The 22,514-nt window shown below is 29.4% G+C and overlaps 2 protein-coding genes, 1 long non-coding RNA gene and 1 other non-coding gene across 5 annotated transcripts; 1 reads left to right on the forward strand and 3 right to left on the reverse strand.

Moving 5' to 3' along the window:
• Positions 1-9,628: 9,628 nt before the first annotated feature.
• Positions 9,629-12,008, reverse strand: LOC114170606 (uncharacterized). The gene is made up of 4 exons (XM_028056120.2): positions 11,794-12,008; positions 11,314-11,570; positions 10,247-10,698; positions 9,629-10,159 (listed from the first exon to the last, which is right to left on the reverse strand). The coding sequence occupies exons 1-4, from the start codon at positions 11,889-11,891 to the stop codon at positions 9,884-9,886; spliced, it is 1,083 nt and encodes a 360-aa protein (XP_027911921.1). The 5' UTR covers positions 11,892-12,008; the 3' UTR covers positions 9,629-9,883.
• Positions 12,009-14,012: 2,004 nt separating this feature from the next.
• LOC114170744 (uncharacterized) lies at positions 14,013-16,564 on the reverse strand. Its single transcript, XM_028056295.2, has 5 exons — positions 16,459-16,564; positions 16,207-16,365; positions 15,500-15,756; positions 14,859-15,310; positions 14,013-14,528 (listed from the first exon to the last, which is right to left on the reverse strand). The coding sequence occupies exons 2-5, from the start codon at positions 16,308-16,310 to the stop codon at positions 14,256-14,258; spliced, it is 1,086 nt and encodes a 361-aa protein (XP_027912096.2). The 5' UTR covers positions 16,311-16,365; positions 16,459-16,564; the 3' UTR covers positions 14,013-14,255.
• Positions 16,565-17,423: 859 nt separating this feature from the next.
• Positions 17,424-20,185, reverse strand: LOC114170537 (uncharacterized). 2 transcript variants are annotated; one of them, XR_003601092.2, is made up of 4 exons: positions 19,885-20,185; positions 19,587-19,669; positions 19,292-19,437; positions 17,424-17,836 (listed from the first exon to the last, which is right to left on the reverse strand). It is a non-coding gene; the product is annotated as an uncharacterized LOC114170537 (long non-coding RNA). The 2 variants fall into 2 exon arrangements; XR_003601093.2 differs by having other exon boundaries at positions 19,587-19,691.
• A 2,054-nt stretch (positions 20,186-22,239) lies between these two features.
• On the forward strand, positions 22,240-22,336 carry LOC146881893 (small nucleolar RNA snoR69Y). The gene has a single exon (XR_014986677.1). It is a non-coding gene; the product is annotated as a small nucleolar RNA snoR69Y (small nucleolar RNA).
• Positions 22,337-22,514: the final 178 nt, after the last annotated feature.

Below are 22,514 nucleotides of genomic sequence, written 5' to 3' on the forward strand. Positions count from 1 at the left end.
CAGAGATATGCGCACACACATATCACTAGTAACGGTGTTCATCGCCTTTCACCAGATTTTAAATTTAAATTATTATGCAGACACTTATATTTAAATTTAATAATTATGCTACTTTTTCATTTTTTTTTTATCTTATTTAATTGTAAGTGGATGTCCTTTAATTTCAAATTTATATATGTAAAAAATACAAGGTAGTTTTGTATATTTGATATAATATATACTCTCTTCAAACATGGTATTGTATACACCTTAAATTAGTCCCTTTATTACAGTCATTCTATTTGTTCTGTAGGCTCGTAATAAGATTTTAAGATTTTATGAGATGATCTTTTAATTAGTTATATAATTTTTTTTATTACATTATTAGGTGATATCAAATAGTTGTAGTTCAGTGTAATATATTAGAAATAAACATTTACCTCTTAAACGTTCTATTTTGATGACGTATACATTAAATATAATATTGAGTTTTATTTTCTCTAAAAAAATAGCTAAGTAAGCAAATGTATAAGATAATAATTAATTATAAGAAGATAATTTATTTATAAGATAACTAACTAATCTCAATGTAATGTAGTAGGTATAGAAACCTTCCAAACTCATAATTCTGAGTAGAATGAATTAAAATGATGCTTGGTTTATTTATTTTGTTTAATCTGTAACAATATATAAAGAGAATTTTCCTTTTTGTGTCCACTTTTCAAAATACCGATTTTACCCTTTAAATATAATAATTTATTAAATTTTTAAAAATTGACCGTTACTTTTACAAACTTTTTATAAAATCATATGTCTCTGCTTCTTCTCTTCTTCTTTATTTATCAATGGTTATTCTTTTATTTGTTCTGATATATTTCACTTTACTTTTAATAAATATAATTTTAATATATATATTAACTTAATAACATTATAATATTATCACCTACTAATATAATATCATGCATATTTAAAAAATACATACACACAGGCGCGATAGCGCCTGTGTTACACTAGTTAATATTTAAAGGAGATCAAAGAGCTTTAAACAACTTCAGTAACTCTTGTTTTGTTTAACTTAGAATGATCTTCAAGTTTTGTAAAATTTAGCATGATGATATTTTTTTTTTTACATATTTTATAGCATATTGGAGCATTTTGAAAATGTTAATTCTAGTTGAGCTTTGCAAGGCCGTTATTGTTGGTGATATTATCGCTTGTAAGTAGTTTTGTTTGAGGAAATATATGATATTTTAATGACTAAATTTTGATAACTTTGTTTTATAACTTGGGGTGACATCTTCTAAGTGATTTTGAAATATAGAGAAATGAAAAAATAAAAAAATAGAAAATCATTTAGAAGATGTCACCTCATTTTGTAAGAAAAAAATGTCAAAATTTAATTGTTAAAAATTCATTTTCCTTCCTTTATACCATTTCACTACAAAAAAAAAAAGGTATTACCGACGGTCGAAATCTACCAATAACAACAAATATCCGTTGGTAATCTATTTTTTCCGATAGATTTTCGACGGCCTGAAATCCGTCGGTAAAAGGGTCGTAGCTAATTTTACTAACGGATAATTCGGTAATTACCGATGGCATTGTTCGTCAGTAATTTTCTACGGCCTGCTATTAAAGGTGCAATGCTATTAAAGATCCTAAATGAACTAAACTAAATTAGAGATACTTAAGGTGTGAAATCAAACTAAAGATGTTCAAGGTGGAGTTAGATTAGAAATACTTGATGAGAAGTTAAATTAAAAAGGTTCAAGATTGAGCTAAAAGTACTTAAGGTATGAGGTCGAGTCAAATATACTCAAGAAATGAGATCAAGATCAAAATAATTAAAATGTAAGGTTAAGTTATTAAGGCTTCAGGTGGGAGATTGAGTTAAAGATACAAAAGACGAAGAGTAGAACTATAAAGTTTTTTTAGCATGATGTCAAGCTAAAAATCTTAAGAACATAAGATCAAATGTTTTCAAGGTTTTGAACATATCTAGATATATAAATTACATTAAAAACTTGTATATAAGGCTGTAATTGCTCCCAAATAAGTGAGAGACACACTACCATAAAATTTAGATAACAGGATCAATAATAGGAGTTTGACTACACTCACGTGAATATGAGAATTGTGTTAAAAGAGCTATATTTACATAAAAAATTCACTCACAGAGTTGTGGTTTATCTAGAAGTGACAAAATGAGTCATGATCTGGTTGACACACTAACCCAAAGCAAAAAAAATTAGACACACTAACCCAAAGCAAAAAAAATTAGCAGGCCAAATTGAAATTTGCAACCTATTAACTCACCTTTCCTCATCCCACTTAACCTGTTTTGATTTGAGAACCAAATTTGGTAAAATTTGTGTCACCATATCAATCATATTGAGGTGGTAATTTGCTCCATTAAATTCCCATCTTAATTAGTCCAAATTCTCTTTTCCTAACCCCTAACATACTTTTTTAAACCATTTCAAAATTCGACAACTCCAAATTCTATTGAAATTTTAATCACTAGAACCAGAAGAGTCAAATGAAGATGGAAAGAAATTGGAGAAATAATATCTATCCAAATTCATTTGGATTAATATATTTGCCGGAAAATGTCCACAATGGTTTGATAATTTTCCACAATATGTGTTGCTAACATGTATTTTTGGATCAGGTTTAGAAATTTGTTTAGTTTAATTGAATTTCCATTTGTTTTTATTTTCTTTTTTATCTTGTCAATTTACATGTGCACAGTTGTTTATTATTATTTTTTAATTATTTTATGTCATGAAGAATTGAAAACTAAACACAATTATTAGAAGCCTTTACATTTTGAACCACGAAGGTTTAATTCTTCCAAGTTTCAACTATTCTACAAAATATTTATACTGAAGAACCTAATTAAACGCAGGATTTGGCTAGATAGAGGTGATTTAGATTAACTAAAAGTAAAAGTACGTCTTCAAAGAAACCTAGTATATAACTTGGATTAATTAATTTGCATCTTTATTTATTATATACCGAGTCTCTTTCATAATTTTATATATAATTTATAATTTATGATAAAAATGTGCGTTAAAATAATAGATTGAAAATTTAGTGGTTGCACTTTTGTTTGAATTTAATACCATGCCTAATGATTTATAAAGAAACAAAATATTTAATAAATTTTAGAAAAACAAAGTGGTGACTAGTCAATGGGGAGAGTTATTTAATTTTGTAATAATTAAGGAAGGATGAGTGAGGATTCACGTTAGGTTATGTTATGAGTAACAATTTTCAATTCTATTTTTAAATAGAAAGTGCGTTGAGAGTCCATAGAAACCACAGAATGAACATGCTAAAGGGTGAAAAAGCAGAAACAGTGTGTAAGACAAAAAAGTGGGTTTTGAGGTGTCTTCCACCATAACTTTCTACTGCTACAACTTTTTCAAAACTCAAACAAAAGTGCTTTATTTATAACCCTTTTTGATTAGTTATAGCAGATATCACTTCTTCATGAATAATCTCCTATGCTTATCATCTATCTATAACAAGTACCATCAATCGGAAATAATGATTTTTAAGTCACATTATTTACATTGTTAGAGAATAGGTTAAATCTTACATAATTTTATAAAAATAAATTTTGAGGTACAATTTATTAAAATTACCTTTTTATTCTAATTTTATCCTTGTGACATTAATTCATTTTGTTTGTAATGTTTTTATTTCAGTCAATTGAAATTTTATATATTTTTTTCTCAATTAAATCTTTATTTCTTTTAAATATATTTACTTTGATATATCTTTCATTTTCTTTAAGGCTTTCATTTTAGTTTATTTTTTTAAAATTATGTGTCATTGTTACTATTGTATCATGAACATGTTACACACGAAACAATATCAATAAGTGTCAATATTAGTGTCACATGATAATGTTAATGCTAATATCAAGTGTCACTCTTGTATTTAATTTAGTCCATATATTTATTTCTTTTAGTCACAATCTTGTTTAAAATCAGATAATGGTGTCCTTACTTAAAATATGACCAAATAAATAATTAAGTTTAACTATAACTTATATATTCAAATTAAATAATTTTTTTAGAAATTAACTTTTAATTTAAATTTAAAAATATACTTATTTTAAACTTATAATTTTTTTAGAAGTTTTGATCAAAATGTTTTTGACAATCAAGTTTACTATTGACTAGAAGAACCAACTTACCTTTTAAAGAAAAAAAAAATATTAAAAATAATGTAACGTTCTTAGTGTAATTTTAAAATTTTAATATTTTTAAAAAATATATATTTTTTCTTTTGTTAGCTTATTTATAATTCTTCTAAGAAAAAAAAGTTAATATTCACATGAAATATAAACTAAATTATTAATATATTTTACATGTTTTAACTTAATTTGTCTACTTAAATAAATATTATAAAAAGTATGTTATTTTTCATGAATTTTCATAAAATAGAACACATTTTGTATTTTATTTATTTTTATCGGTAAGTAAACTGAATTCACTTAAGTTAGTCTCAGATTGAGTTGAATAAATTGAACAAGTTTTATATCATGGGAAGGGCCAATATTGTGCGATTTTAAACATAATTAAGACTCAATTTTTTATACTAAAAATAAATATTGAAACCGAATTGAATACAAGATATTAACATGTAACAATGATATTAATATATGGTGTTGTGTTCAAATTGACACGTGACACAAACACTAATCCATAACACTAATACTGATATGTGAACAAAACAAAAAAAAACAAAAAATAATTATAAACTAATAAGAAATAAAATTTAAAATACCTCAAACTAACACATGTCATTTATAAAGACCAGTATAAGTCTATTCTAAATAAAATAAAAACTCAATTTCGCAAAAAAAATAATATAAAAACTCAATTAAACTCAAATATAGAGAACAAAATAAATTAACAACTCAAATAAAGAAAAAAAATTAGTAATTAAGCCTATAAAAGTTTTAACATATATTTTTCACGTTAAACCACGATAATCTTATATATACAATACAAAACTAAATATTTTTAAGTAATATAATAATAATTCGACAATACGTGACACTTTTAAACCAAACAAATTTCTTTATAATATGATATAATATTAAAAATTGATTTAAGTGTAATTCAATTTTATAAAATTATACAGTACTCGATATAAATTTTATAAAAATGAATGTTATTTTTAATAATTTACTTTTAAAGAGTAAGTAATAAAACTTTATATATACATATATAGGAAAGCTTTTTTCAAACAAATGATATAGTTGATATGCAATTACGTTATTTAGATATCTGATTAGAAATCCAATTTCAAGCTTGTGTGGCTGAAAAAAAAATGTTATAAATTCATCTTTATAAATAAATCTTACTAATTAGAGAAATTAGATATAATAAATATTTTGAAGGATGAAAAATAAAATAAAAGCAAAGCAGCAAAATGGAAAACGTAATACTTTGCACCTTGCTTAGTTGCGTGTTGAATCATCATCTTGTCCCCCATTGTAACTAGTAAGTCGCCATTATAAACCCTAACTTAATTTCCTTTCATTCCATTATGATTTTTAATAATTTAGAAACCTACAAAATCCTTATTTTAATTGGAATATCTTCATGATAAAGAAATTATATTACTACAAATTGTAATTACCGTACAATTAAAGTTATCAAATTTAGTTTTGAAATTGAATTTAAAATAATTTCTATGAATAATATAAAAATACTGAAAGAAAAAGTTTGTAAAGGGAAAAGCAACATGCAACAATAATTACCTGAATTTTATATTTTGACTTTCACATTACTTAAAGTAAACATGATGAATGACATTACTTAAAAAGATGTCGTACCACATTCGAAACGAAGTACAACATGAAGTTACGCATTTCGAAACCAAAATGGTTACCACGTCATCCCATCTTCCTTGACTTTTATTATTTATAATAATTACTTTCTTTTAGAAAAATTATTTAAATTTTAAGAATATTATAAATTTTGGTATTTTAATTTTAATTTTAACTTTTATTAAGAATGTTCTACATGTTGACAAAATTTTGTATTTTCGTATATAATAATATCTTGTCGTTTGATTTTATTAGAAATAACATTATAAGTTATTTTTAACATTTCATTTCATTTTAATTTATTAATTATTTGTCTATTCACTTTTTAATATTTTATAAGTCACCAACTAACTCATTTTTTTAAGAATGAATTGACCAAAAATTTAGGTAAATTAGAGAAAAATAAATAAATTGATCCACATGTTAAAAAAATATTAAAATAAATTCTTTTATTAATAATAAAATCAATCAACAAAACACTTAATAAAAGAAAATCCAATATTCATATAACAAAATTCTCTTAGAATTTAAAAAGAAATTCAAAGTTATTTAAGCAAAATAGAAGTCTAGGATATATATATATATATATATATATATATATATACACACGAATATAAAAAAAGTTCACTAATATTCTTTTATGTACCCAACAAGTAATAATAGAGGGAGTAGCATGACAATTTTTTTAGGCGGAACAAATAATGAATAGGTACTACTCGTCGCGATCAACCCTTATCAACTCTAATCTAAACATTATATGATATGTTCATAATTTCTATTTCTATTTGTTTGTACAAAATAAGCTCTCATATAGAGACCGATCTCGAAGTGTAGAGTCTTTTTTAAGTAAATTTTATTTTTTCAATATTCTTTTTATATAATGAACACAATAATTTAATACCAATATTTACTCTTGTGATTAAAGTTGCTTTAATATTTGTGAATATATTTTAGCTCTCTGATATATTCTTTGTATTTCAAAAAGAAAATTTTGATCTACTAATTTTTTTCGAAGTATGATGAGTTTGATCTCTAGTTAGGTTGAGGGTGAAATCTAAATACAAAAACCAAAGCCATAGTTTTCAAATGAAGGAACTAAAATTAATTGTGACCTTAAAGGGAGTTGAAAAACATTTTATCTTCATTTAAAATATATATTTTATTTGTTAGCTGTTTAAAAATTATCCTAGAATTGAGAGTTTTATTTCTAGTTATTCAAAACTTTTAAAATTAAGTTATCCTTATTATTTATTTTGGCAAATAAACTATTTTTTTTATGTTTAAATTAATATACTAAACAGTAAAGATCTGAGTTTCTGCATCGCATCAAATTTCTTTCTGCACCAACACAATATAAGGAAAATACTTAAATATTATTCGTCAGTGCATCACATCACTACTCTGTCATCTCCACCAAACCGCTACTGCAGAAGAAAATAATTTTTTTTACAAAAACTCATTCATGATTTCTTTTTTCGAAAAAATATTTCATGTTTTTCGGAGAATTTTTTCCAGAACACACTTAGCGTAGGAGTATTATGGAAAATTCATTCCGGAAAGTATTATGTGTTTTAGAAAATTTGTTCAATCCAGAGTGTATTTCACCCGTTTTGAAAATTTTATTTCAAAAATTTTGTTGTTGAAAATTTCATTCTGAAAATAGGAAATTCTAGAAATCTTGTTCAGGAATTAGCGGAAGAATAAAATGGTCATTTTGGAAAATTAACGGGGTGCAGAAAGCAATTGCGTAGAGTTTCCCACACCAAGCGAGGTTTTCTTTTTCTTGCCCATTTCGACATTGTAACTAAAGCCCAAAAAAATTGCCCATAAAATGCAAGTCTTTTACATCTTATATCTCCACAAGATTTTTGCAAACTGTCTCAAACTTTTAAAATTATCATTTTACCTTCCGGAAAAATGACTTTTGGATTATATCCTTTTAAAGTTTTCTGAAATAAGTTTTATTGAATTTTTGGAACAATGTTACAAAATTTCTAGGAAATTTTCAGAATGTGATCCAAAATAGAATTTTGAAACGTATAAAATGTGTTTTGGAATAAATATTGCAGAATGCAGTTTTTAAAAAAGAACTTTACAGAACTTATAAAATGATTTCCAGAATGAGTTTTCTGAAATAACCATACATGAAATATGTTCTTATTTCTTAAGAGAGTTGTCCGAAACACATGATGAAATACGTACCAAAAAACTTTTCCAAATGAGTGTTTTTCAATGCATTTTCTTTCTTATTTTTCTTTTTGCAGCATTCTCCCTCTCTTCCTCTACCGTAGCAATGCGACGATGGTAGAAACTGTGATAGTGATGGTGTGGTGTGATAAAAGGATGTTTTGAGTTTTTTTTTCTAAATATTGTGATTATGCAGTTAACAATTGTGGGAGTGCTGGAAACAATAGCCCATTTTGAAATAGGCCCAGTCTAAAACCACTGAAAAAAAAAACTTGGACTAAACTTAACAAATCTATATATATATATATATATATATATATATATATATATATATATATATATATATATATATATATATATATATATATATATATATATATATATATATATATACGGCTTTAACTTCCTACAAGCCATAATTTCTTCGTGCAATCCCCAAATTTTCAAAATAACAATTTTATCCTTCTCAAAAGTTATTTTCTAATTACATGTTTTAGAATCTTTTTGAAACAAACTTTCAAAATTTTCGATGCATGAAATATATTCTCAAAAAAAACTTTTTATAATAGAATTTCTGGAATATATTTTTCAAACACATGCAATACTATCTGGCGTAAGTTTTTGAAAATACATTATGTTCCATACAGAGTTTTCCGAAACACATTAAATACGTTCTTGAATATGTCTTTTTTTTCACGTTTTATCTGTTCTTCTTCATCTGCAATAGCAACAACGTACTAACGGTGGTGTTGATGGTCTGATGCACTGGTAAAATAGTGTTTTCATGACTATGGGATGGAGGTGCAGGAAGCAATACCATATATATATATATATATATATATATATATATTCTTTAAAGAAAAATATTTTTAATTTTAAACTGTTTATACTACAATATATTTTGATTCATGTAATTTTATATCAAGAGGTTTTGAGAGCATTCTCAATGTAAGAGTTAATTTTGCACTTCAAGGGATGCAAATAATTATAACAAGGCTAATATGAGCAGTGAAATACTTGACAGAGATTTCAAAATCTACAGGTGATGAATGTTGGTAGTTAATTCTAGGAAAATAACTTTTTAACAAAAAACAAACTTTTGACGGTGCACAAGGAACACCTCAATGAACCAAAGAAATTGATGTGATTTGCAAAAAGAAAAAAAAATTCGGTTTGTGTTAAAATGCAAACTTTGTCGATCTGTGTCAAGAATAAGTTTGTAAGTATTATAGTCCTTGATTCTACATGTGTGATGGATCTATGTTACTTGCATGAGGCCAATTGTTATATGAATGAGTAATATTTGATGACATTGTTGATAATTGTAATGAATTTTACTGAATTACTGGGGTTAGATTTTTTAGTTTTCCCCCTTTTGATGGTTGAAATACTGGCGTTTTGAACATGTATGACAGAATGGAATATATATAATCCTGAATTATGTACTGCAGTCTTTTGGGTCAAAATGTTAAACCGCCATTTGTGATATGCAGAGTTTAAAGAGAAACCTTTGCAAGTAGAAAATCAGGTTTTTGGTGGCCATGAGAGGGCGAAGGAAATCTCCAGAATGGTGCATAGGTTAGCAAAATTGATAAATAAAACCCACAGTAATTAGTGCAATGAATACACTGCAACACTTGTAAATTCAGCCTTTGACTTCAATAATACTTACATTCTGCCTTTGATTTCAATTCCATTGCTCAAGAAACAACACTGACCTCAAAATCAATAGGAAATTACAGATACACTGGAATCAGTTTGAATACAACAGGGAAATAATCAAACACATAGAATTAACAGATACACAACAATGACTATGAAAAGGAAGAGTTGAAGAAGTGTATATACACCACTCACTGAACCAAATTAAGACTTTTTAACATTAGGTTCAAGTCCTAAATCCTTTCTGGTTTTCCCCACAAACAAATCTCCAGACTTGATCATACCAGGAAGCCTTCCCAGCACTGTAATGAATGGGAACTGTGCTACTGCAGTTTTTCTCCCCAATGAGACTATAGAGATTGGTGGTTGAGCCTTGTATGTTCCCAACTTGTTCTCTTTGCCTCCTCCTTCTATCAATAGCTTTAGGTTCTTGGCAACCAATTGAGCATGACCAGTTGCATACACTCCTTGTTTGATTTCCTGTCACACCATGCAATAGTTCATCAACAAGTTGCTTGCAAAGAATCAAATTACCAAAATGATCTTGTTTTGGTTAATAACACTTACTTGAACATCTGTAATATCTCCAATTGCAAAAATGTTGCTCCTGCCCTTCACTCTCAAGTTTTCATCCACCTTGATCCTACCATCAGCATCCAAGTCATCCTTCACAAGTGTTTCTCTAAGCCATGCTGAACCAAGTGGTTTCCCTGTGCATAGAAAATGAGCATCTGCTTCTATAGTCTCTCCATTTGAAGTTTCATATGTCTTATTTTCTTCCGAAGAGGATCTCACTTCGACAGATTGCTCTAGTTTCACATCAACCTTCTTTGATTTGAGCCACTTCAAAGTCTTACTTGAAGCTTTTTGCCCGATGTATTCCAGCAACCTTACACCTTTATGCACTATAGTCACCTTTTTGTCTGGAAAATCAACAGCAATCTCTGCTGCAAGCTCAACACCAGTTGGTCCTCCCCCAACAATCAAAATTGAACTAGCAGATTTGATTTTTGCATTTTCTGCCATCAAAAATTCTCCTCGTAAGTCAAATAAATACATTGAAACTCACTTCACATGCCAAAGTTTCTTGTATAATGGAACTTTGACTAGAAATACACAACTAATTTTTCTTTGGATACACTGCTCTATAAAACACTCACAGGAAAAGAAAATAAAGGGAAGTAAATTTTTCCTATATGCTAAAACACCTTTGTTACTTTTCTGTAGAAAATCTTTCATCCAACTTCTTTAGAAGCTGATTTTAGCTTATAAGAAAAAATTAATTCAATTTTGATGAAGTTCTCGTGTCGACAAAAAATAAGATCAATTTATAATATATAAATAAGTGCAAATCTCAGCTTACTCATCAGTTTTGTAAGATCAAATTAGGCTTAAAATCTACTTCCTAATAAATTTTATTATCTTACCAACAAGTTTTATTATCTTATTTTCTTCTCTACGTATTTATGAAAAGAAATCTATCCAACCAGAGCCCTACATATTCAAGCCTACAAAGGAAAATCATCCTAACTTCACAGTAAATAAATAATGAAATATCGAGAGTAATTTATATTCCATCACTTTCTGAGTTTAGATATCTCTTTTTGCTTTTTGGCTTCAAATTAAAGTATTACCTGCTTTGTATTGGTCAAGTCTTTCAGTCCTGGTTTTGGGAATAGGTTCTGTGTGGCCAGTGGCAATAACAAGATAGTCATAGGCAATCTGCTGGCCATCTGCAGTAAACACTTCAGTTTCAGTTATGTTGACTGCACTGGATACAACAAGGTCACCCTTTTTGAAGTACTCTCTATGGTTGATCACTATCCTTTCAGCAAAAGATGGCTCAACCAATCCCCTCAAACTTGCCCATGGAATCTCAAAATATTCCTTCCTGTGTTCCACAACTCAGTCAATGCAACATACACATAACAGGCTCTATGGTAAAATTGGTTATAAACTCATTTGAACTTATCAAAAGAAGTAACTTATTTCATTAAACTGTGCAATCAAGCTCTTAAGTATCAAGCACTTAAGCATTGTTTGAAATGAACCACAGTTTTTATACTTGTATACAACATTGAACTTCAATTAGATACAGAAAAGAGGGAACTCACGGATCAATAAGGGTAACGTTGGCTTGATTTTGTATATTTTTTGCTAGGATGGCACCGGCAACACCACCTCCTACGATGACCACTTTCTTCTCCGCCATCTTTAGTGATTAAGAGTTGAACTTTTACTCTGTAATTTGTAATGATTGTGTTATGTTCCTGCAATAAGATAAGGCAACAACATAAATAGATGTCTCTGCGTCATTGCATGTATCATCAAAGTGAAATGTCAAATCTTGAATTTGGACACAAATAAGACTAAAGCCAAATGGAAGCTGTAGCTGTAGTCAACTCACCACCTTCCTAGTTCACAACCAGAAAGAAAGCTGTGTGCCAACTTCTATATGTGCAATTTCTTTAGGAAAATATTATTAAACAAAATACAATGACCCCACAATTATATGAAAATTTTTAATTACGTGATATAATATACTCTTGAATCATTGACAATGATGGCTTCTTTAAAAAGGTTCTTAGGTGCCAGCCTGCATATGGTGTAGCTTGCTGATTCAGAATTCATAGAGGTGATTATTCAAATGCAACGGATTAAAATAAAAGCATGATAGAAGATATTTTCCTTTATTTAATTTATTCTTTTTCTTTTTCATGCAAGGAGTCAAGGAGTTAGGGACAATGAGTTGGAGTTCCAACTTGGAACGACAGATTTGGCACCTTGTGATTAAAACTACCGTTAGTTTTCTAGGACCTTCTTTCTTAGTATAGCAACAGATTAAGAACTAAGGGTTTGATTTAGTCTTGATTCGTTTAGTTTAAGATAAGGTTGTTATCTTTACTTTCATCAGCTTTTGACTAATTGGGCTCAAACTTGACTTTCTCTTCCTTCTAGATGAGTTAGGCTTTGGATTCTTCTTATGTCCCAATTTATCATTTTTAACATTTATGCTTTTATCCTGAACTTTAATATAAATGCTCCAAGAGAACTAACAGCTACAGGATTCAGGTTAGTTCGGCCCAAAAGAAATAGTTTTTCCTTATTATTCTTAACGCTTTTTCACCTTTTGAAAAGAAAAAAAAAATCAGTTTCTTTGCTGTTCTTATCTTTTATATAATTCACCCTCAAGTTTTTTGGCAACTTCCAGTTAATGATTTTTGTTCATTATTTAATATAGTGCAATCTTGAGTTTTAGGGTGAGAGCAGAACGTACTGTTGTGATTTGAGACTGCATATATCTTTTGCAGAAGACAATTTTTTTCGAATCAGTAAGAACAGAAGGACAAAACTTGTTTTCCTGTTTAGTATTAATGTAAGTACACAAGACTTGAATTTAACACCACTCATTAACCTGAACATTTTCATATTATTTTACCTATGCACTTAGCAGCCAAAAGGCTCTCTAATGCCAGATGTCTTTTTTTTTTTTTTTCTCCATTCAGTTCCTTATATTTCGCTGCTGCGTGTTGTGAGAAATATTGTTTTGAAAGTAACAATTTCGTTCACATGGAAAATGACTTCTTGATCCTACTTTATTCCCCTATGTAGATTGAAATGTGAAACAATTGATTGACCTTACAACTCAAATGTCATTGCAGATAGTGATCAAACTTTAAAAAGAAAGAAACAGTGTGAAAACAACGAGCCAGCACTTTATTTTGATACCAGATTTGCCGGCGAAACACCATCATATGAAATTAAAATCACATTCTCAAATGCATGGTCTATTTCTTTTCTACTCCTATATGTACCAACAACCATTATTAACGTATACAGCTATACCTACTCAAGGGAAATATGTCATATGGATTAAACAATACTATTGTGTTCTGTCATGAAACAATAAAGTTTTGAGATCCATTAAGATCTTAGTATTTTAAAATGGCCTCACCTAAAGTTTTTCTTGTCCTATCTTCACCAACATGTCAAAGTTGGAATGCACTCTTAGAAGTGAACAGGGATGCCTTTTTGAGAAGTTAGTGGATGATTACACAAAAATGATTAAATAATTTAATTAAGTATCCTTGTTTTGGGTAGGATTTAATCTAACTCAAGATAAGTTTGCACATTGTACTATAAGCATAATGAGATTTCGTGCAATACAAGTGGCTTGTACGTTATTTCACCTGGGTCTATTTTGAAGTTTGAATATGTCAATGCTCATAGTTGTATATTTTAGTCATTACAACAATTATAAGAGGATTGTCAATTGATTATGAATGAGAGAGGTTGTGAAAATATTATTTTTCATTTTCATATAGTGTCTCACTTTCTGCAGACAAAACCACAAAGCATCCAATAATTTTATCAACCTTACATGTCAACGATACAATGGTTCTGAATCACAACTATATCTCATGATGTCAGGAAACACCATTTAAGCATAAAGATATTTCTCATACAGATGTATTCTTTAAAGGAAAAACAAATTGGAAATACACCAATCTACAGCACAAACTATGAAACGGACTGATTCTGTAATTTATGTACACACCATGCACACAATTTAGCGTCAAGCTTGTTCAATATCATAACTGAGTCCCATTTGTTTTCTTGTTTTACCAACAAACAAATCTCCAGACTTAATGAATCCCGGAATTCTTCCAGTGATTGTCCAGAATGGTAACTGTGCCACTGCTTCTTTCCTCCCAAGTGAAACTATTGCAATTGCTGAATGTGGCTTGTAAGTTTCTATCCTACATTCTCTTGCTCCTTGTATTATCACCTTCAGGTTGTTCACAACAACTTCAGCCTGCTGCTGTGCCAAAAACCCTTGCTTGATTTCCTGTATTGTGGATTTCCATTAAAAAACCTCCTATTAGGTGGCTTGTAAGAAGATTAAAATGCCAATGATCTATAGCGTTTTAACCAATTTATATGGGGCAAAATCAAAGAGACTTCTATATAACGATCTTCAGTAATACAATCACATAAATTAGTAGTAAGAAGAAACTAAATTCTGGCCAAGATTCAGGCAGTAAACCATGATTTCTCAGTCTAGCTCAAGAGAATCAGCCAGAAGACCATGTTAAAAGCAAGAGATTCAGTAACTTATTGATTTGTGAATAAAACTATATAATTGTGAAAGGCTGAATGAGTTATTAATAGCACTTACTGGAATATTTGTAATATCTCCTATTGCAAAAATGTTGCTCCGTCCATTGACTCTCAGTTTTTCATCTACCTTGATCCTTCCCTGAGAATCCAAGTCATTCTTCAACACAGTTTCCTCGAGCCATGCAGTAGAAAGTGGTTTTCCTACGCATAAAAAATGACAATCTGCCTCAATGGTTTCTCCAATTGAAGTTCGATATATCTTCTGTCCTTCTGTGAATCCATTCAAGTTAACTCTTTGGTCTAGTTTCACCACAACATTCTTTGATTTCAACCATTTTAAAGCCTTATTCCCAGCTTTTGCCCCTATAAACTCCAGCAGCCTCGATCCTTTGTGTACTAGTATAACCTTCTTATCTGGAAAATCAACTGCTATCTCTCCCGCAAGTTCCACACCAGTGGGACCTCCTCCAATAATCAGAATGGAACGAGCAGATTTTATCTTTCGATTATCTGCCAGAGAAAACGAACTTCATTACTCAAGTACTGACTAGGACAAATATTACATGATTCAACATTTGAACTATTCTAGAAAAAAGAACTATACTAAATGAGCAATGTCAATCCACGATTCAATAGACTAAAACACAATGAGCTCAATTTTTTACACTAACTAATGTGCCCCAGTGCTAGAAGACTTACCTTCATTGAATTGATTAAGTCTTTCACTCCTACTTTTGGGGACAGAATCTGCACGACCAGTGGCAATAACAAGATAGTCATAGCCAATTTGACGGCCATCTGCAGTCAACACTTCAGTTTCTGTAATATTGACGGCTTCGGACGTAACGATATCGGCATCGGTAAGGTAATCTCTGTGATTGATCAACGTTCTCTCTGCAAAGGATGGCTCAACCATTGATCTCAAATTTGCCCATGGAATCTCAAAATATTCCTTCCTGCATTCAACCACTCTGAATCAGGTGAAAACCCCAATGAAAAGTTGGCAGCAACAACCACCACCACCACCATATGAATTAAAAGTTAAACACTTCAATGTCAATGCAATGTATAGCTCACCACCATTTCAAACCCAACATATTTCCTATTGGCAAACATCTCCAAAAGCACACTTTTAAACCTAAAAATTGAAACTTGGAAATTTGGGAAGTTACAAAAGGCGATAAATATTCCCAAACTTGACAAGGGTGGAAAATTGCCATTCAAAACCCTTCTCTTTACCAAGAGGAAGAGAACCAGAATCTAAAAATACACAGCATAAACTTCAACCCACAAACCTCAGGGATTACAGAAAATGGGTGCCTCAATTAGCCAAATTCAAATAAAAAATATTTATGCTTGAATTATTAATCAAGAAAAAAAAAAGTTGCAGAAAATATTTGAATTACGGATCAACGAGGGTGACACGGGCATGGAATTGAAGAGATCTAGCGGCGACGGATCCTGCAACGCCACCTCCAAGGATCACCACTCTCTTCCCATCTTTTTCCATTTCGATTCTTTGCTTCGCTTCTTCGCCGACCGCAGTTTTCTACTCCGGTTTGTATCTGGCATTATATAATTAAAGAGAAGAAGTAAAAAAATAGTATCTAACAGTTTCTTTACAAGAAAATAGTATCTAACACAGTTGTCTGCGCAACCTTGTAAAGTTAGATAGATAGGTTGGACGGGTGTCACGACAACTACGATGATGTTCTGCTTCTCTGTTTGGGGTAAAGAAAAAAGGTAGAGAGAAAAAAAAAAAAAGAAATTGTTACTTTTAAAAATTTTATTCATTTTTTCTATAATTTTTGGATGCTTTGATTTCTGTTTACTCTTACGAAATGATTATTATAAAAATGGGAATCTATATACTTTGTTTTTATTTTACTTTTGGAATTTATTTAAAATAGATTAATTGAGAAAAAATTGGTTTGAATAGGTATTTTTAGCTTATATTTAAAATATTTATATTTAATTTAAATTTTCTATAATTTAAAAATAATAAAACGCAAAATCAAACGAAAAATCAAACACGTTTTCTACCTTTTTTATTACACGAAATTAAAAGCAATGCTTAATTTTCTTAAAACAATAAATCCAGGTAGGGGTTGCTTTAACTATTTTAAGAAAATCTTAAAATTAAAGTTATTTATCTTCTTTAAATAGTAGTTAAGTGAAGTAAATTAATTTTGAGGGTTTTATTCATGTTCAGGAAAATCTTAAGAAAAAAATTTTCAAATTACATCAACATTTGATTAGAACATATAAAATTTCCATTAACATTTAAATTAAAATGGTCAAATATAAATAACAAATAAAACAAATATAAATAACAAATAAAACATTTAAATTAGAATGGCGAAATGTTAAAAGATCAAATGTTCATAATGGATAAAAAATAAATCCAACATCTTTATTAACATCACTCGACTTTATTAATATCTTTATCAACATCATTCGGCTTGAATCAAATGCACTAAAGAGAGTTAGAGAAGTTATACCCAATCCCAACAAGAAATGCTCATGAAATGATTCCTAGAACAAGCACAAGGAACTTTTGTCGTTCTCCCATGGTTCTATCTAAATGTATTGTAATAAGTATCTAACAATTCCTAAAACTGAACTATGGTTCTATCTAAATGTATTGTAATAAGTATCTAACAACTCCTAGAACTGAACTACAAAATCAGCATACAAATAATAGAGCAAGACTCTATTTTTATAGAAATAAAATGTGTAACTTCAACTCCAAAGGCATTGGTCAACCATGGACATTTCCTCTCTAGGTGAGTTTCCTCCAAGGTTGAGCTCTTGGTTTTGAGGTCAGCAATGAAGGTTTCCTAGAAGGGTGTTCTCTAAAGCTTAGCTGCCAATTTTGGTGATGGAGATTTGTAGTAAACATTTCTTCATTTGTGGCTTAGCGCTAATATCGTTGTTCAACTCCATGGCTCATATTTGAATCTTCAGCAAACTGTCTTACGATGCCCAATGTCAGCTTTAGGGCTCAACACCATACTCTTGATTTTCTTGAATTATCTGTAAAAATATCACAAACATATCAAATTTCATATTTTCTTACTTATGTGTTCTCCATTCTGTAATTTAAAATAAAATGGATTGTTTCACTAAGATTTATGTCAAATTCATACAAGATAACTGTAAAAATGATATACAATATTAACTAAGATTTATGTCAAATTCATACCAGATAAGTGTCAAAATGATATACAATATTAAGTAAAGTAGACACTTATTAGTATCCAAAAAATTAAATTCAGTTATTGGAGATTGATTTCAAAATCTGAAATGTACTATAAGCATTTCTATGTGTGGAGATGATAATAACACAATGATGAAAAGAGTATATCTGCTCCTACAAATGAATTTTCATTCAAACCCTATGTCTTTTAGCCAATGCCATCATTATTATATTCATGTCTTCGATCATCTTCTTCACCATCAAATTGTGGCAACACTTCATCAATCTACAATTCTATCAAAACACAAATCTCATATCCAACCCACAAACAACATAAACAAACAAAATTTTCATATTTTCGTTATCGGTTTTAACGTTGTCCAATTATTCTTTTATCAGAATTTAAGTTTTATTATGTCATTCTGCATAACAATTTATCATGTCAATATTCTTTATATATTATTTTTATTGTTATATATATATATATATATATATATATATATATATAATTTATATATTTTTGAAAAATAAAATAAAAATTAATTTAATGGATCTTGATTAATAAAGGACTAAGGTTTTGTATCTGACTATAAAATTTTTTCACAGCAAACCAATAATAAAATGTAAATGTAAAAAGAAAGATAGATCGAGAAATGAAGAAGAGCATAGAGATAGAAGAACTCGTATTCACACGATCTCGTTAATCAATATCTTAGTATCCTATTATGACTTATGTATGTTAGATTTATGATTCTTCCATTGTGATATTTCTTATAAATTAATTTTTTCCTAAATTAGTATGAAAAGTAACTTGATTTTAGGGATTATTTTATAAAATTGACATGAACCCTAATTATATTTTTCTCAAATTAGTATAACCCTACATTATAAAATGTTGTGATTTTATGTTTTCTAGTGCATACAATGAATTAGTTGCATGATCTTGAATTGAACTAGAAATTAGAATGTCCATTTTGCGTGAATTTCAATCAATTAGAAAAATTAAAAATTGAGAAGTATGAATTGTAATATGAAAATGGTTTAAGTAAAAGAAATAATTTTTTTTTTAATTAATAAATTATATATAAAAAATTTAAATTGACATCCCTTAATTTTTTTTCCAATTTTTGCCATTGGTTAAAGGGCAAAATATTAATTTTATCACAATTATATGTAATTTGATCACATGCACTAAATAAAGAAAACCAAGTAGAATCACTTCTAAATGTAACGGGACCATACAAAAATGTACAACTACTCAATAATAGGAAATAAAAGGAGGGCATTTGTACCTTACAAACACCAAACTTGCTATTAGAACCAACCATCCCTCCACTAGCCCAAGAAACTCTTTCATGGAATGACTTTTCCCTCATCCAACACCCCCAACTTCTCACCTTTCTAGATCAACTCAAACTGTAAAGTCTTTCATTTAAGCCTAAAATTCACACCATGTGAAAATATTTGCTTTCAAATTTACAATTACAATTTTAAAATAAGAATAGAAGATAAAGAAATGCAAATGAAACAAAATTCCAAAAACAATGATGAATTACCAATTCACTTAAGGAAAAATGCAAAACTTACCGATATGGTTTCCAACGAAGTGAAAAAACAAATTTTCCAATAGAAATCTCTGGCACCTCTCTAGTAAGAAATTCCCAAACCAGCTGTTTCACAAAAAAATGAAGACTAAAAGAAGGGATTTCAAGAAAAAGATCAGAGTAAGTTGTCCAAAGAAACTAGATAGTAGGGTTTGAGATAGTGAAAAGTAGATTAGGATTTCAAATACATTAAACCATTTTACATTAAAATCAAACGTTTTAAAAGAACATAAAATGATAAAAATCATACCCTTTCAAAATGAAACCTAATAAAATCATACCTTTGAACTATTGGGTTGTTTGTGTTAACTCCGTCAATGCCATTGATCCTCAGATTCAGGCTCTCTCCGATGAATAGTCGGTCGGGAAGAACTCCGAGTTTCGCTGCTAACTCGTGCGTGAGGCTACGCTTGCTGATATTCTAACTAGTTCACTACTCTTTTATGTTGTTGCGTCACTATTAGATTTTTCTGTGCTTTTTTGGAAGACACTAAATGATGAGTTTTGTTGATAGTGAGAGGTAGAAGAAGATAAAACATTTTGAATTTGGAAAATGAGGGAGGTGTGTAAGAAACGTGGAAAGTGACAGAGAAAGAGCGTGAGAGAAATACATAATCGTGAAATATTTCAAAATTCAAAAATTTAGACACATGTCACTTATATAAAGCACCACATTTTTTTTTTCATTTAAGAAGGCGTTCTTGCATTTTAGAAGATCGTGTTCTTTCTTCTCGATACTTTTACAATTTCCTATTTCAGTAGTGACAAAAAATATGCTTTTTATTAGTGTCCTAAAAAACCAATATAAAGTGACATGGCAGTTAATGGAAGAGCCACTTGTTGAATGGTGGAGATGCCACATGTTGAATGTTGAAACGCTCCACAACTTCCACATTTTTATTCCAAATTTTCAAATTCTAATTTCCAAGATTTAGCTTAAATTCTTATATTTTTTTTTCAAGAACTAAAAATATTATTAGTGTCCCTGATGCGAATAATTTATAGGTTACAAACTAGTTTTTCGATAGAAAATTTTTTAATATTTTAGAATCTTTAAAGGAATGATGAAAAAAACCACATAATCCGACTTTCTTTTTATCATTCCTAGCATCTATCTATTATTCAAACGAATATCATTAATTTATAATATATATTTATATATATATATATATATATATATATATATATATATATATATATAAACTTGTCTCTTACATATAAAATTATTAGAATGCATTTAAAATAAAAAAGAAAGGTCTTATTACTAATTTTGGTTATGGGAATATATAATAAGAATTAAAGCCCAACAAAGTGACACTATGTTCCTCCGATGAAGAAATCAAAGACACATAATTTTCTTAATGACAACATAATCGTGACCTCTATATCCAACTCAAATTCACAACAACATGAGATCAAAAGAGTACGAAGCTGGGATTATATCTTTTAATTATTTTCACGCTGAAAATTCCTTTTCATTTTGAATAAATAAAAACTTAATTTATTTATGTATCATTACATTTTTACCCAAATTTCTCTTTAGTTCTTAAGAAAAACTTTTAATCAATTTATTAATAACTTTATATTCAAAATAAAAATGCAAAAAATTTAAATCTAACTCACGAAATTAAAAAAAATAAAAGCTCTAAAACAAGATAAATAATTTTTAAAAAACAAACTAAAAAAAAGGATTAAATCAATTGCAATCACTACAAGAATGTTTTATTTTAGCGTCCAAAAACATGCGTCGGATACTGTACTGACGCCAGGGGCGTGGGCTTAAGGGACGCAAATCCGTCTCTAAGGAAAGAAAGTTTATTTAAAATAAAAAAAATTCTCGTGAGCCTGAATAATATTGTTTTATTTTGTAATTTAAATATGGTGTCGGTTTAACCGACGCATAGAGCGAAGAAATTGATAAAAAATATTATTGATTCTTTCGTCAGATGGCCGACGCATAGGTGATTGAATTTAAAAAAATAAAATCTTATGAAGTTATTAGGTGGGAAACTTTTCAGATCTCACATTTCCCTTTTCCCTCTTTCCCTCTTTCCCTTTCCCCCTTTCCCTTTTCCCCGCTGCGACGTGAGTATGAACGAGTTCGCGAAGAGTGTGGGAGCGACGACGAGCTTTCACTGAGCATCAGAGGCCTTGATCGAGTTTCAGATTTCTCCGTCATTTCCTTCACCCTCCAGCTCTATGATGACCCTGACATCGACTGCAAACGAAATCCCTTTTGTCTACGAACATTTGCAAACACACGAAGAAGAGCACGAGTAACCTCTTTCTTTGAACAACGAAGCTGCTCCCTTCTGTGCGACGAAAAGGTGATTGATAGGAACATTTGGGAGGTGATTCAGTGGAAACAGCCAGACATTGCGAGGGGCGAAGGGGTTTAGTTCGTGATTTCGTTCGCACCAGATGGATTTGTGAAGGTCCAGGTAAGTGATTGAAACCCCATTTATTGTATTATTGAATAAAAGTGATAAACCCATATTGGTTGAGTAATTTTTCTATATCGGGTTCCCAATTAGGTCATTGCGATTAAGAATTTTTAGTGAGCTGAAATCTTGAACTGTAAATTATTTGATTTTTGAGCTGTATTTGTAATTTTGTTCTCTCATGCTTTTTTCTTTGTGGTCAGTGACGATAAATGTGATCCCAACTCATTGTAAGACCTTCACCATTGCAAGGTCTGAGAATAGAATTTTCCACATTTTTCTGAGCCACTTTCTCCCATAAGCAGTACAATTTTTATTTTTTCTGTTTGATTACCTTAGTTATGATGTTTTTAGAAATATTTAAGAAAGTTTCATTTGATCCTTACTGTGAAATTGCTCTTCATTGTTTTTGTTGTATGCTTGTTTGTGTTAATTCAGTGCAGATCTGTTTTTACCTTAAGTCGCTTACT

This window comes from Vigna unguiculata, chromosome 11 (genome assembly GCF_037176805.1).
Source record: "Vigna unguiculata cultivar grain cowpea cultivar isolate G323 ecotype 2 chromosome 11, ASM3717680v1, whole genome shotgun sequence".
NCBI classification, from domain to species: domain Eukaryota; kingdom Viridiplantae; phylum Streptophyta; class Magnoliopsida; order Fabales; family Fabaceae; genus Vigna; species Vigna unguiculata.

Bases quoted from the DNA above. Each gene is read 5' to 3' on its own strand.
- LOC114170744 (XM_028056295.2), bottom strand. From the start codon at position 16,310: ATGGAAAAAGATGGGAAGAGAGTGGTGATCCTTGGAGGTGGCGTTGCA. The intron at 15,757-16,206 runs GTAATTCAAATA...GGTTGAATGCAG, and splicing joins CGTGTCACCCTCGTTGATCC to GAAGGAATATTTTGAGATTC. The intron at 14,529-14,858 runs GTAAGTGCTATT...TCCACAATACAG, and splicing joins GAGATATTACAAATATTCCA to GAAATCAAGCAAGGGTTTTT.
- LOC114170606 (XM_028056120.2), bottom strand. From the start codon at position 11,891: ATGGCGGAGAAGAAAGTGGTCATCGTAGGAGGTGGTGTTGCCGGTGCC. The intron at 11,571-11,793 runs GTGAGTTCCCTC...TGTGGAACACAG, and splicing joins AACGTTACCCTTATTGATCC to GAAGGAATATTTTGAGATTC. The intron at 10,699-11,313 runs GTAATACTTTAA...TTTTGATGGCAG, and splicing joins ACTTGACCAATACAAAGCAG to AAAATGCAAAAATCAAATCT.